The 14815-nt window shown below is 42.6% G+C and overlaps 1 protein-coding gene across 1 annotated transcript in view; it reads right to left on the bottom strand.

Moving 5' to 3' along the window:
• The window catches only part of NSUN4 (NOP2/Sun domain family, member 4), a 45961-nt gene extending 38404 nt beyond the window's left edge, over positions 1 to 7557 (bottom strand). Inside the window, exons 1-2 of the mRNA XM_006839719.1 lie at positions 7465 to 7557; positions 2719 to 3062 (exon numbers count right to left, since the gene is read on the bottom strand). Coding sequence (XP_006839782.1) covers positions 2719 to 3062; positions 7465 to 7557 — 437 coding nt within the window. The remainder of the gene's footprint in view (positions 1 to 2718; positions 3063 to 7464) is intronic.
• Positions 7558 to 14815: the final 7258 nt, after the last annotated feature.

The following is a 14815-nucleotide window of genomic DNA, read 5'->3' as shown; positions in this document are numbered from 1 at the left end:
CATCTATACGCCAATGTTTTATTTATTTATTTTATATTAATTTCTACTTAGTTTTTAAGGAAGAGTCCTGGTATGGCACTATGGAATAAAGCACTGGACTGCAAGGTTAGCTTGAACCTCAAGTTCTGCAGTTCAAACTCACCAGCCGCTCTTCGGAAGCGCTATACAGGGTCACTATGAGACCAGAAGAGTTATGGGAACCGACTCAATGGAACTTAGCAACAATAACAATTTTCAAGGAGCCCTGGTAGCATAGTGTATGACCAGCTGGGCTGCAAACTACAAGGTCAATGGTTCAAGTCTACCAGTCGCTCAGCAGGAAGATGAGGCTTTCTGCTCCTGTAAAGATTTGCAGCCTCAGAAACCTGGTGAGCCCACCAGCCACTCTGCAGGGACACTGTTAGTCAGAACCCAGTCAGTGGCACACAAACATCACTACCAACACTTCGTTTTCAGATCTTTGAGTATATTTCACTTCCTTAGGAAAAACTGGTCACATCTAATTATAAAGCCTCATAGCATCTTGTACTTCTTTATAGCGCTTATCACAATTTTAAATAGTTTTAAATAATTGTCTTCTTCACTGAAACATAAACTCTATGAGGACTTGTGCACCAGTTACCCATACACTTAGAACCTTGGCATTTGGTGTTATTGTGGTTGTTAAGTGCTATTGAGTCAGCTCTAACTCATAGCAACTCTGTATAGAGTTTTTGAGGAGCTGCTGGTGAGTCTGAACCATAGACCTTGCAGTTCAAACTGACCTTGTAGTCTAGTGCTTATCCTACAGTGCCAAATATTTACTGAGTTAATCAATCCTTCAAAGATAATTCCCACATTCTATAACTAATATTGACTCTCCTTTTCTTAATTTTTAAAGCAGAATTTAGCATTTTATTCTACAGTCTTTTTCCATTCAATTTCATGCACATTTGAGCACTGGATTAGGAGTCTGAAGTTCTCCTTTATCTGAATCTAACTAGGTCCAGTGGGTAAAGTATTGGTTTTTGCTCATAGTGCAGTGGTTATGAGTTGGGCTGCTAGCCACAAGGTCAGCAATTCGAAACTGCCAGCTGTTCTGCGGGAGAAAGATGAGGCTTTCTGCTCTTGTAAGGCTTTACAGCCTCGGAAACCCTATGCAGTGTCGCTATGAGTCAGAACTGACTCAACAGCACACCACTGCCACCACCATCACCACTAACCTGAAGGTTGGAGATTCGAACCTACCCAGCAGTGCTTTAGAAAAAAGGTCTGGCAATCTATTTCCATTAAAGATTATAGCCAAGAAAACCCCACGAATTGGTTTTACTCTGTAACACCTGGGGTCACCGTAAGTCAGAATCAACTCAACTATAAGAAGTTTGGGTTTTACTACTAATTTTATGCCCCAGAGGAGTTCTGGTGGTGCAATGGGTTAATCATTAGGCAGCTAATGGTAGTTTAAACCCACCAGCCACTCTGCAGGAGAAAGATGAGGCAGTCCGCTTCCATAAAGATTTACAGCCTCAGAAACCCTATGGAATAGTTCTACTTTGTCCTGTAGGATTGCTATGAATTGGAATTACCTCCACAGCAGTGGGTTTGGTTGTTTTGGTCTTTATGCCATAGGTAAGCCCGACTTCTTTTTCAGTACCATGAGGTTACTTGTCCCACTTAGTTTGAGGAGTAGCTATGAAGGCAAAATAAGAAGTCATAAATAACACATTTTAACTTGAGAGACCTCAGTGAGTGCTCACGTAAAGAGTGGCTGCTTTCAGATGGGTCTCTTGTGATGTAATAGTAAATAATTGTTATCAGGACTGATTGTGAGGGTTGTAAATGTAAAGGTGGACATTTTATAGCAAGGAGGGGAGTGATTAACTTTTCAGTCTAGGAGCGGAGGTCCCTGGGACCTTAATGGAGAAGAGCAGAGAGCAAGACCCTACCCAGAGAATCAATGAGGCCCGAGATGGAGGCAGAGATGATGACGTGAAGAGATGGAATGGCTGGGGACTTGAGATCCAGAGAGGGAAATGGGCTGTGTGCTAAGGACCGTGTGTGTGGGGGTATGCCCTTTGGTTGGGTAATGATGCATGGACGGGATGGATGGTAACTATGGCAATGAAACGATGTATGATAGAATGAATGTAAAACTAATGTTCTCCCATGTAAACTATCACACAATTCACAATAAAACATTTATATATATACAAAAAATAAAAAGAGTGGCTGCTTTCGACAGAAGGCAGAAAAGCAAACCAGGTTCAAAGTGCAGGTTCTGAGGTCAAACCACCTGGGTCTAAATACTCATTTCACCACTTACCCCTGAAGGACCTAAATCAAGTTAAGTGCCTTAATGTCTTTGCATCTGTTTCCTCACATGTAAGAGGACCAATATTACTTGGCTCATAGGGAAGGAGACAAACTATGTACCGCATCTAGGAAAATAAGTAGCACATATGAGTATAAGCACTCAGTAAATATTGTTGTTGTTAAGTGCTATCGAGTCAGTTCCAACCCATAGTGACCCTGTATAGGGTTTCCGAGGAGCAGTTGGTGAGCCTGAACCACCAACCTTGCGGTTCAAACTGACTTTGCAATCCAGGGCCACACGAGGGCTCCCAGTAAATATTAGCAATACAGTATTATGATGAGTATTACATAGGGCAGGGTCTGGGTCTCTTTCTGCCTACTACCAGCAGGCACTCAGGATGACATCATCATGGCTCTCAATCCTACCTGGCATTAGGGAAGCGGCTGACATCCCCTCTAGCAAAAGTGAAGCATTGAAGGTTCGGACTGCAGGCCCAGGAAGCTGGGGCTGGCACTGCAGGTTGGCCCATCTCAGACTCCAATTCCCAGTGGGAGAAGGCTTCCTTCACAAAATCGCTGGCATTCAGCTGCTCCAGTTCAGCAATTACATGATCCCAGGCAGCAAAGTTATTGACCAGTGCACCATACTTCTGCTCTGAGAGTAGACTGGCCCGGATGGATGGCCAAAGATCGCCAAACTGTACACTGTAGGTCATGTCAAAATTTTGCAGAGCTAGTCGAGTGGCAGGGAATTTGGGTTCTGTGGCAGCCTAAAGGGGAAAACAAAGGCTTAGTGGTCATCTCAGTCTTGTCTATTCCCTCTGCTCCCTAACTCATCAATACCTCAGAGCTCTGGGGCAAACATACTTATAAATCCAGTTATTGCTCTCTCCTGCCTTCGCATATCACCCCTGCCTGCCAGAGATGTGTGGGAGAGAAATTTAGTGGGGAACTGGCCTTCCCATTTCAGGGTTGTAAGAAAAAGAAAGCTGGAGTGCTCATAATAGTATCTGCAGGTTATCAAGAAGGTAGGCACCCCTTGGAGCCTTAGAATAAGGAAAGCTCAAAGAATGGGAAGGAGCTCTGGTAGCATAGTGGTTACAAGTCAGGCTGCTAACCACAAGGTCAGCAGTTTGAAACTACCAGTCATTCCATGGGAGAAGATGAGGCTTTCTGCTCCTGTAAAGATTTACAGCCTCAGAAACGCTATGTAAGGTAGCTATGAGTAGGAACCGACTCCACACCACACCACCACCACCACCAAAGAATGAGCACTCAGGAGTGTATGCTTGGGAAAAGGCTGAAGAAACTAAAAAAACTGTGGAGGTCCTGGAAAAGCTTCAGGCTTAAAAATAAGACTCTTTCTGAATAGTCCTCCTATTTTATGTCCATTACCTTGTGAACATCACAACAGATCTCACAGTGGGATTAAAAAATAAAACAGAGTACATATGGTTTCTGCAGGGGGGCTTTATGGGGAGTCCACAAGGAATGTGGAAGGGAAGGGAAGTAGGGATGATAGTTTTGAAAAATAAGGGTACTTACCTGAGGTCATGCAATGAATGATACCGTAATCATCAGAATCATAGGAATGAGGGCCACTTTGGATGAGTTACAAGACCCACCAAAGCTATGATGAAGCAAGCTCACAGAACTTTGAAGAGCACACTGTAATGGAGATTTCTAGGAAGATTGTTGGGGGTATCAGAGATGAACATCAATCAGGCCTGATGAACATAAAAATAGATTAAAAGGGAAAAGGAAACCTCAGTTGAGGAGTCCATAGTTAGGTCTTGGTTGTCCATGGCTAGGATCCTTGCAATAGCTGGCAATCTTGTTTCTGTCTATGACTTTTGCTCTGGTCTGAATTTTTGCTCTGGCCTTCATTTTTTTCTATGGTGGAGACTCTTGTTCTGATCTTGGCTTTTGCTGTCTATATAGTGAGGACTCTCATTTTGGTGAGGACTCTTGCTCTGGCCCTGACTTTTACTCTCATTAGGACTCTTGTTCTGGCCCTGACTTTTACTGTCCTTAGAACTCTTGTTCCGACTCCAACTTCTGCTATGATGAGGACTCCCACTCTGATCCTGATTTATGCTCTGGTTGGGACTCTTGCTCCGGCTCCGACTTCTGCTGTGATGAAGATTCTCACTCTGTCCTTCATTTCTTCTAAAGGGGGAACTCTTGCTCTGGTCCAGACTTTTGCTGGACCAGACAGTCTCAGTCTGGCCCTGATTTATGCTCTGGTGGGGACTCTTGCTCTGGTTCCGACTTCTGCTTTGATGAGGACTCTTACTCTGGCTCCGGCTTCTGCTTTGGTTGGTATTCTTGCTATGGATGTCACTATTTTGGCTTCTACTAATAACAACAGTCGAACTACATCTGATATTAGTGCTACAGTTGGAACTCTTGGATGAAGGCAAAGGGCAACTGTAGGGAACCTGGGGTTGCTCTTTGCGGGAGTCTCGAGAAGCCACAGAGTAGATATGGATGCCACAGGGAATGTCAGGGCGGCCTTGGGCTCGAGGACCAATGGGTAAATGTTGGGGGTCAAAGGGTGCTCTCAAAGGGATAAAAGTATAGATGTGGGTAGCACAAGGGGGTCCCACAGATGGACGATGGGGTGGGGGTGGACCCCTGGGAATGCTATTGGCGCCACAGGGGGTAACCATAGACTGATTATGATACTGAAGAGGGCCTGTGGAGTGATTGACGGAGCCCAGAAGGCAGGGGTTGGGGGAGGGAGGCACAACAGAGTACACATGGGTACTGCAGGGGGGTCCTACGGGGGGCCCATGAGGGATGTTCTGAGCATAGTTATTAAGTGAGACAGGAACACAAGGAATGCGGAGGGGAAGAGAAGTCGGGATGATAGTTTTGAGAGTTCTGGGAACCACAGTGGGTAAGGCAGTCCCTACTTGTTCTTTGGGACAAGAATTTGATGGAGTTGTGATAGATGGCTCTTTACAAGGTTTGGAAAGGCTAGCGGGGCCAGAGGGAGGTGGAGGAGAGTTATAAGTCTTAGGGGGCCTGGGCTGGCCAAGAGAGCTACACTGGGGAGGGATGACCATAGAGCTACACCTCTGGGGAGTATGTGACTGCCTTAACTCTGTTTTAGGAGACTTTACTTGGGGGGAAACTGGGGTAGTAGCAGGTGGTTCATTATAGCTTCTTTGAGAGGGTAGCTGGGGTGGAGATACAAGCTGGTTGCTTAGGGGTAAAGGGAAGGGGAGGACAGAATAAGGACTTTGGGACAACGGGGAAATAGTAGATTCCTGGGGACAAGGGGGACCAGAAATCATTGTGCCAGGAGTCAGAAAGCGACAAGAACTCCCACCAGTCTCCCAAGAAAGAAGGGACTCAAAGCAAGGCTTCCTGGGAGTCTGGGACTGGGGTGGGCAAGGAGAACTAGTACTCCCAGGACGTATGGGAATGACACAATGAGGGCTCCCGGGGGCAGGTATCTGGGCCTCTGGAGGAAGATGGAAGTAGTGAAAAGAGCCCTCCTGAGGTAGGCTGGGAGAGCTAGAGATATCTGCCTGAGAAGGTGGGAAGTCACAATAATTTTTCCCAGTAAGCAAGTCAAGATGTGGCTTGGGTTCACAAGAGTCTGGAGGCTTAGGGCAGCCATGGTAAAATTTGACAGTGGGTGGGGGTGGTGTTGTGGAAAGAGGAGGGTCATTATAACTTCTCCCTAAAGATTGATGAGTGACAATCATGGGTCCAGTTTCCAAAACTCTATGAGAAAGGGGTGGGGAGACTATAGGTCTGGTTTCCATGGCCTGGTGAGCAAGAGGAGGTGAAATGATGAGGCCAATTCCCAGAGGTCTATGAGTAATAGGAGGTGAAATCATGGGACCAGTTCTGGGAGATACATGAGTGAGGAGAGGTGAATTTGTAGGATCAGTTCCCTGGTGTCTCTGAGTGTGGGGAGATGAAATCATGACATCAGTTTGCAAGGGCCCATGAGTGAGGGGAGTCGAGGTCAAGGGGCCAGTTCCTGTGAGTGGACGAGTGAGAGGAGATGAAATCATGGCATCAGTTTCTGGAGTTCCATGACTGAGGGGAGGGGAGGTCAACGGGCCAGTTTCTGGGGACCTACGAATGAGGACTGGGGATGTCACCGGGCTGGTTCCCAGGGCTGACAGGTATCCATCACAGTAACAGAGGGAAGCGTGTAGGTCAATGTAAGCACTTCGGGGACAGGGATGCGGTGACCTTGGGGACCTGATCAAATAAAAGGTTCGAGGTCGCTGAGGGGGCGATCCCATAGGGCTGAATCGGCCAAGATAAGGACTCAGCGGGGGCGAACCCGAGAAGCAGTAGGGCCTTCCAAAGAGTAAGGGAGAGCTGGGTTCAAATGAACATCTCTCCTGACACGGGGAAGGCAGTGGGGGTGGGGAGGGAGATGGGCCTGTAGTAAAAGGAATTTCAGAGCGATTGTAGAGTCCAGAGAAAGGGTTCCCAGAGAGGCGGGGAGAGCCCTGGGGGTGCGGGGAGTCACAGCTTTTGCCTGAGTTTGGGGAAAGCCCGGGAGTATGGGCTGGGTTGTCATTGTAACCTTTCCCGGGTGCCGGAGGCAGCATGAGGTTGTGGACCGGACTCAATCTTTTTCCAGAGGTTGTCGGTGACCCAGGAGGGAGGAAAGGGGGGTCGCTAACACATTTTTCGAGGGGTGAGGATGACCGGGTTTGAAGTTTGATGATGTATGGAGGAGAAGAGTTCATTGGGGAGGAGGTGAGAGGGGCTAGGCAGGAAAGAAGGGGAGGGAAGGGGAGAGGGAGGGCGGCGGAATGGGAAGTGGGGGCCTAAGGGAAGGTAACCCTGAGCTGGGGGACCAGAGGCGGTGACACAACTGAAAGAATGAGGTGAGATGATGACGTAACTTAGAGAGGCGGAGTCAGAGGACCTACTGTGGGAGAGCTGAAGACGTGAGCCGAAATAAAAGAACTGACAGAGATCGTAACTTCACAGATGTAAGAGGGAGGATTCTGCTTAGAGCCGCTCACTGAAGGGTAGGGAAAAGACACCCCAGGCGTCCACAAGTAGAGAACTAGAATTTGTAACTGAGGTAGGCGAGGAGTAGAAGAGCTGGAAAAGATTTCGTAAAGGCGAAAGCAAGGGGCTGAAAAACGTAGGAATGGCTCTCCTGAGTACCGGGTCAGACCTTACCCATTTCTTCTTATGGCGATATCTCCGCGGGACTGTAGCCAAATCTACACGCTTCGGTAGCTCCCGCAAAACTCTCAGCACCAATGCGGCCATGTTAGCGTGCGCTGCCTGGCAATTCCGACCGGAACCGCAGCGAATGATCTGAGGGTTCCGGTGAGCTAGCGCTCGCCACTCTGGAGAACTTGAATGGGGAAAGGAGAGAGTTAAGTGTGGCGCTCTCCCTGGGCTCTGTTCGCTTCTTTGTCCCAGATGTAAATCCCAACCCACCAGAGATCCCTTGAAGGTGATACCAATGGCGTCATTAGGGTTGGTGGCTCCTAGTATGGCAACTCCCCTCATCCACAGACCTCCTTCCTCCTGTACCAGACTACAAAATTCTTGTTTTTGTTGCTGTTGTTAAAATACCTTTGAGTTGGTTCCGATTCATAGCTATAGGATTTGAACTGCAGACCTTTTGGTTAGCAGTCCAGTGCTTATTCTACAGCGTCACACTAGGACTCCTTAGTAATGTTTATTGTCAATTTATTATCAATTGTATGTGATCATTGTGGTGCCTTAGATAAGCACTCGACCTGAAGGTCAGTTTGAACCGCAAGATTGGCGGCTCAAACTCACCAACGGGCCCTTGGTAACACTGTACAGGGTCCCTATAAGTCAGAACCGACTCTACAGCACTTAACAACATAATTCTACATGGGAGCGCGGTGACTCCATAAGATAAGCACTGGACAACGATTTGAGCCCACCAGTAAACCCACCAGTCGCTCCACCGGAGAAAGATGAGGCTTTCTGCTCCCATGAAGATTTAAAGCCTCAGAAACTCTATACAGGGTCGTTACAACCGACTCCACAGCACTTAGCAACAACAATAGCTATAAATTGCCTAAATGTAATATTTCTTAGACTATATGAATACTAACAACAAAATTGTTTTGTAAAATCTACACTGGATTACAACATTATTTGTTACATTATTGGTAACTGAGTGGAAGCCCTTTTTATTTTTCTCCCTTTCCTTTTATTACTTCGTTCTCAAAATTTATCAATATAAGTTCACAAATACAAAGGGGTTTAAAAACTTTTGTGGAAAAATAAAATTAAAAGATAATGAAACTTTTCCATGAATTTTTTGAAGCCTCTCTCATATTGTAGCTAAAGAACCACCAAAGTTGAAAAAATTAATGGCTATAAAAATACAAGTGGCAAAATAAAATAAATACAGGCAGCATTGAAAACAACAGGCCTGAGTACACAGGAACCATGTGATGTAAAGCATCACTGTAATTGGATAATAGTGATAGCTCTGACCTGAGCACATTCCACTGCCATCAAGTTGATTCTGACTCACAGGACCCTATAGTATATCTGCTCTATAGGATTTCTGAGGCTTAAAAGCAAACTGCAGTATCTTTCTCCCAGGGATCCTCTTCTGGGTTTGAACTGCCAAACTTTGGTTGGTAGCTCAATGCTTAACACACTGCATCACTCTGATCTGAGTGCATTAAAGTGTTCAGTACGTAAATTAGCATAGAGTTTTAGTCTTGTGGGTAAATTGATACATGTAAACTGGACTTAAATATTTTTGTTGCCTAACTACAGGGATTTTTTATTTAAAAAATAATAAATTTCTGCAGAATCACTGCACAAAACCGTTAGACAGTCATTTTGGTCACCCGCCCTGGTAGTGCCACCTGGTATGGTCTGTACCCCCTTAATGACATCACAGGGTGCTGGGGAAAGAGTAACCAGGCACATGCCTAGTGACTTCCTGGATGGATGCCTGGAGCTGTGCAAGAGACTCAAATGTCTCTAAGCTAGTTTGAGTCGTGGAATACTGGGAGCTGACATTAGAAAATTGAAACAGTTACCTAGGAAAAAAGGGGCTGGAGGCACCTTCTAGGTATAAGTTGTAAGGAGGAAGATCATCAGGTAGAAAAAATGCAGATTTATAGTGAAGCTAATGAAGCTTAGCACTGTGGGCTAATGCGTCAGACTGCAAAATTGTTTGAACTGCAACGTCAGTGGTTCAAGCTCACCAGCTGCTCCTTGGAAACCCTGTACAGGGTCCCTATGGGTAGGACTCGACTCCACAGCACTTAGCAGCAACATACAATGAAAACAGTAGTTCAATTAGGTGATGGCAGTTTGTCTTGTGGTGGCTTGCATGTTGCTATGATGCTGGAAGCTATATGCCACTGGTATTTTAAATACCAGCAGGTCACCCATGGTGGACAGGTTTCAGATGAACTTGCAGACTAAGACAGACTAGGATGAAGGAGAGGCAGACTACTTCTAATAGTTTAGCCACTGAAAACCATATGAACAGCAGTTAAACACTGTCAGAACTAGTGCTGGACAATAACATTATGAATAGATACAGACGATGAGTACTATAGGTTGTGTCTTTCAAGACACTCAAAATACAATTAGGGAAGAGCTGCCTCCTCAATGTAGAGTTAACTATGATGATGCAAATGGAGTGAAGTTTTCGGGACCTTCACTTGCTTATGTGGCACAATTCAAAATGAGCAGAAATAGCTTCAATATTCATTATTAATCAGAACATGGAATGTAAGAAGTATGAAATCTAGGAATATTGGGAGTTGTAAAAAATGAAATGAAATGCATAAACATTGATATCCTAGGCATCAGTGAGCTAAAGTGGACTGATATTGACCACTTGAATCTGACAACCGCATGGTTTACTATGCCAGGAATGACAAGTTGAAGAGGAATGGTGTCACATTCATTATCAAAAAGAGCATTTCAAGATCAATCTTGAAGTAAATACAATGCTGTCTGTGATAGGATAATATCCATATATCTACAAGGAAGACCAGTTAATACCACTATTGTTCAACTTTATGCACCAACCACTAAAGTCAGTGATAAAGAAATTTAAAAATTCTACCAACTTCATCAGTCTGAAATTTATCAAGCATGCAATCAAGATGTATTGATAGTTACTGGTGAATGGAATGCAAAGGTTGGAAACAGAGGAAGGATCAGTAGTTGGAAAACATGGCCTTGGTAATAGAAACAATGCAGAACCCATAGCAAAGGCTGTGGTCTTCGATCTTCGTCAGTAAGCATTTTTAAGTCCTCTTCGATTTCAGAAGTAAGGTTGTATCATCAGCATATAGCAGGTTGTTATTGAATCTTCCTCCAATCCTGATGCCATGTTTTTCTTCATATAATCCAACTTCTCAGATTATTTTCTCAGCATACAGCTTGAATAAGTATGGTGAAAGAATACAATCCTGATGCACACCTTTCCTAATTTTAAAACCATTCAGTGTTCCTTTGCTTTGTTCAAACAGTTGCTTCTTGGTCTATGTACAGGTTCCTCATGAGCACATTAAGTGCTCCAGAATACTCATTCTTTACAATGTTGTCCATAGCTTATTATGATCTACATAGTCAAAAGCTTTTCTGTAGTCAATAAAGCACTGGTATTTTCTGTTTCAGCCAAGATCCATCTGACATCAGCAATGATATCCATTCCACGTACTCTTCTGAATCCAGCTTAAACCTCTGCAAGTTCTCTGTCAAATGTATGGTTATAACTTTTTTTATTATCTCTAGCAAAATTTTATTTGCATGCAATATTAATGATATTGTCCCATGATTTCCGCATTCCGTTGGGTCACATCTCTTTGGAATGGACACAAATATGGATCTCTTCCAATCATTTGACTAGGTAGTTGTCTTCCAAATTTCATGGCATAGATGAGTGAATACCTCCAGTGCTGCATCAGTTTGTTGAAAGATTTCAATTTGTTTTCCATCAGTTCCTGGAGCCTTGTTCTTTGCCAGTGCCTTCAATGCACCTTGGACTTCTTCCTTCAGGATGATTGGCTCATGATCATATGCTACTTCTTTAAATGGTTAAATAATGACCCTTCCTTTTTGGTACAGTGACTCTGTGTATTCCTTCCATCTTCTTCTTCTTTTTTTTTTTTTTTACTTGATTTTTTTTTTTTAAAGCTTTTATTGGGTATTGAGTGATAGTTTACATGGGAGAACATCGTTTTTGCACTCATCCTATCATATTTTGTTTCATTACAATGATTACAATCCCTTCCATGCATCAGCATTTAACAGTATTTGCTTCTATTCCCTCTAGGGTTTTTTTTTTTTTTTTTTTTCTGTTATATACTTTCCATCTTCTTTTGATTCTTTCTGTATCACTCAATATTTTGCCTATAGAATTCTTCAGTATTTCAAGTCGAAGCTTGAATTTTGTCTTCAGTTCCTTCAGCTTAAGAAATGGTGAGAGTGTTCTTCCCTTTTTGTTTTCTAACTCCAGGTCTTTGCACATTTTATTATATTTGACTTTATCTTCTCGAGCTGCTGTTTGAAATTTTCCATTCAGCTCTTTTACCGCCTCACTTCTTCCATTTGCTTTTGCATCTCTACACTGGAGAAAAAGTTTTAGTATCTTCTGACATCTATTTTGGTCTTTTCCTTCTTTCTTGTCTTCTCAATGACCTTTTCCTCTCTTCCTGTATGATGTTCTTGATGTCGTCCCACAACATTTCTTCGGTTTAATGCATCAAATCTGTTCATCAGATGACCTCTAAATTCTGGTGGAGTATATTCAAGGTCATATTTTGACTCTCATGGACTTGTTTTCATTTTCAACTTCAACCTAACCTTGCATATGAGCAATTGATGGTCTATTCCACAGTCTTCCCCTGGCCTTGTTTTGGCTGATGATATGGAGGTTTTCTACTGTCTCTTTCCACAGATGTAGTCAATTTAATTTCTGTGTATTCAGTCTGGTGAGATCCATGTGTAGAACTGTCTTTTATGTTTTTTTAAAAAGGTATTTGCAATAAAGAAGTCATTGGTCTTGTGTAACTCTATCATTTCTATCACCAAGGCCATATTTTCCAACTACTGACTCTTCCTCTTCGTTTCCAACTTCCAGTTGTCAATAATTGCCAATATATCTTGATTTCATGTTTGATAAGTTTCAGACTGAAGAAGTTGGCAGAATTCTTCAATTTCATCCTCACTGGCTTTAGTGGTTGGTGTGTAAATTTGAGTAATAGTGCTGTGAACTGGTCTTCTTGGTAGGTATATGGATATTATCCTATCACAGTCAGTGTTGTACTTCATGACTGATCTTGATATGTTCTTTTTGATGATGAAGGCAACACCACTCCTCTTCAACTTGTCATTTCTGGCATAGTAAACCATGTGATTACCAAATTCAAAATGGCCAATACCAGTCCATTTCAGCTCACTAATACCTAGGATATCTATGTTTATGCATTCCATTTCATTTTTTACAATTTCCAATTTTCCTAGATTCATATTTAGTACATTCCATGTTCTGATAATTAATGGATTCTTACAGCTATTTTGAGTTGTGCCCCATCAGCAAATGATGGTCCTGAAGGCTTTACTCCATCCACATCATTATGGTCAACTCTACTTTGAGGAGGCAGCTCTTACCCAGTCGCATATTGAGTGCCTTCCAACTTGAAGAACTTATCTTCCAGCACTGTATCTGCAAATATAAAAGTATTTAAAGTAAAACAATCCTATGAAACTGAAAATAGGGAACCAGAGATATCAATGTACAATGATGTCAACTATAAAGCAAGAAGAATGAATAGTGTTGATACAGAACTCCCAAATGGTAAGAAAGGCAAGTAAATTTCAAGGTAAAACAGACTGTTTTAAGCAGGGAAGAAATTAATAAATTACAAGGTAACCTCAAAGGAAAAAAAAATTCACCTGCACATCAGAATAAACAATGAGGAAAATCAGAAAGCTTTCATAAACATTAACACAACAGAAATGAAAATGAAAAGAAAACCCACAAACAAAATGAACTCAGCATAGAAAATTATGTGGAACAAAAATCCAGCAGCACCACAAAAAAGCACAGAAAATTGACTAAATAAATTCATACTTATTGATAGTTGCACTGAATGTAAGTGAATAAAATGTACCAGTCAAGAGACATAAGAACCAAATGGATAAGAAAATGGGATCCTTCAATATGCTGTCTACAAGAGACATATCAAAAAGATGGAGACAGCCTAAATGCCCATCAACAGAAAAATGGTTCAACAAACTTTGGCACATACAATGGAATACTATAAAACATTGAAGAACATGAATCTGTGAAACACGTCACAACATACTTGAACCTGGAGGACATGCTGAGTAAAATTATTCAACCACAGAAGGACAAACATTATATGAGACCAATGTTGTAAAAAGTTAAAAAAAAAAAAAAAAAGCTGCTTTTGATTAAAGAAATAATCTATGATGGCTAGGGAAAGGAAGTAAAAAATTATTCATGGGTTAGAGTGTAAGTGTAGCTACATGTTAACACAGGTGACAAGGTAAGCATTATACAACAAGATGGAGGTTAGCAAAAATGAAAGTAGTGGGAGACACAGGGAGGAATGCTATAGTTAAGTGAATAGATGTAAATGCTGTTAACTGTTGGTACATGGAGGGGATTGCAACCATGTAATAAAGCAAAGTATATAATTTGTTGAGTGTAAAACTGATGATCTGCTCTGTTAATCTTGACTCAATTCACAATAAAAAGTTTTAAAAAAGGACATGTTGTATTAGGCAAATATGCTACAAAAGACTTCTTTAAAATATTAAATTGCAAAGATGTCACTTTATGGATTAAGGTGCCCCTGATCCAAACCATGGTATTTTTAATCACCTCATATGCATGTGAAAGCTGGACAATAAGTAAGGAAGACTGGGAAATAATTGATGTTTTTAAATTATGATTTTGGTGAAGAATATTGAAAGAACAAACAAATCTGTCTTGGAAGAAGTACAGCCAGAATGCTCCTTAGAAGTGAGGATAGTGAGACTTTGTCCCACATATTTTGAATATGTCATCATCAGGTACCAGTCCCTGGTGAAGGGCATCATGCTTAGTAGAGGTTCAGTGAAAAAGAGGAAGACCCTCAATAAGATGGATTGACACAGTGGCTGTAACAATGGATTCAAAACCATAGCAACGATTGTGAGAAAGGCGCAGTACTGGGCAATATTTTGTTCTGTTGTACCGTTTTGTGTATGTTGTTAAGTGCCATCGAGTCAGTTCAACCTATAGTGGCCCTGTATAGGGTTTCCAAGGAGTGGCTGGTGAGCTTAAACTGCCGACCTTGCAGTTCAAACCAAATTTGCATTCCAGTGCATTAACCCGTAGCTCTACACCAGGACTCCTGTTGTATATAGGGCCATGTAATGGTTAGGGTTCAGTGTCACTTTATCTAGGCCAGGGTGTCCAGATGTTTAGCAGATAGGATGTGCTGATTCCTATGGTGATAAAACTTAATACATGCTGTGGCCAACTGCC

The sequence above is a fragment of the Chrysochloris asiatica genome, unplaced genomic scaffold, assembly GCF_000296735.1.
Source record: "Chrysochloris asiatica unplaced genomic scaffold, ChrAsi1.0 scaffold00026, whole genome shotgun sequence".
In the NCBI taxonomy this organism is placed as follows: Eukaryota; Metazoa; Chordata; class Mammalia; order Afrosoricida; family Chrysochloridae; genus Chrysochloris; species Chrysochloris asiatica.
The sequence above is the reverse complement of the archived record's forward strand: the minus strand, read 5'-3'. Positions and strand labels throughout refer to the sequence as shown.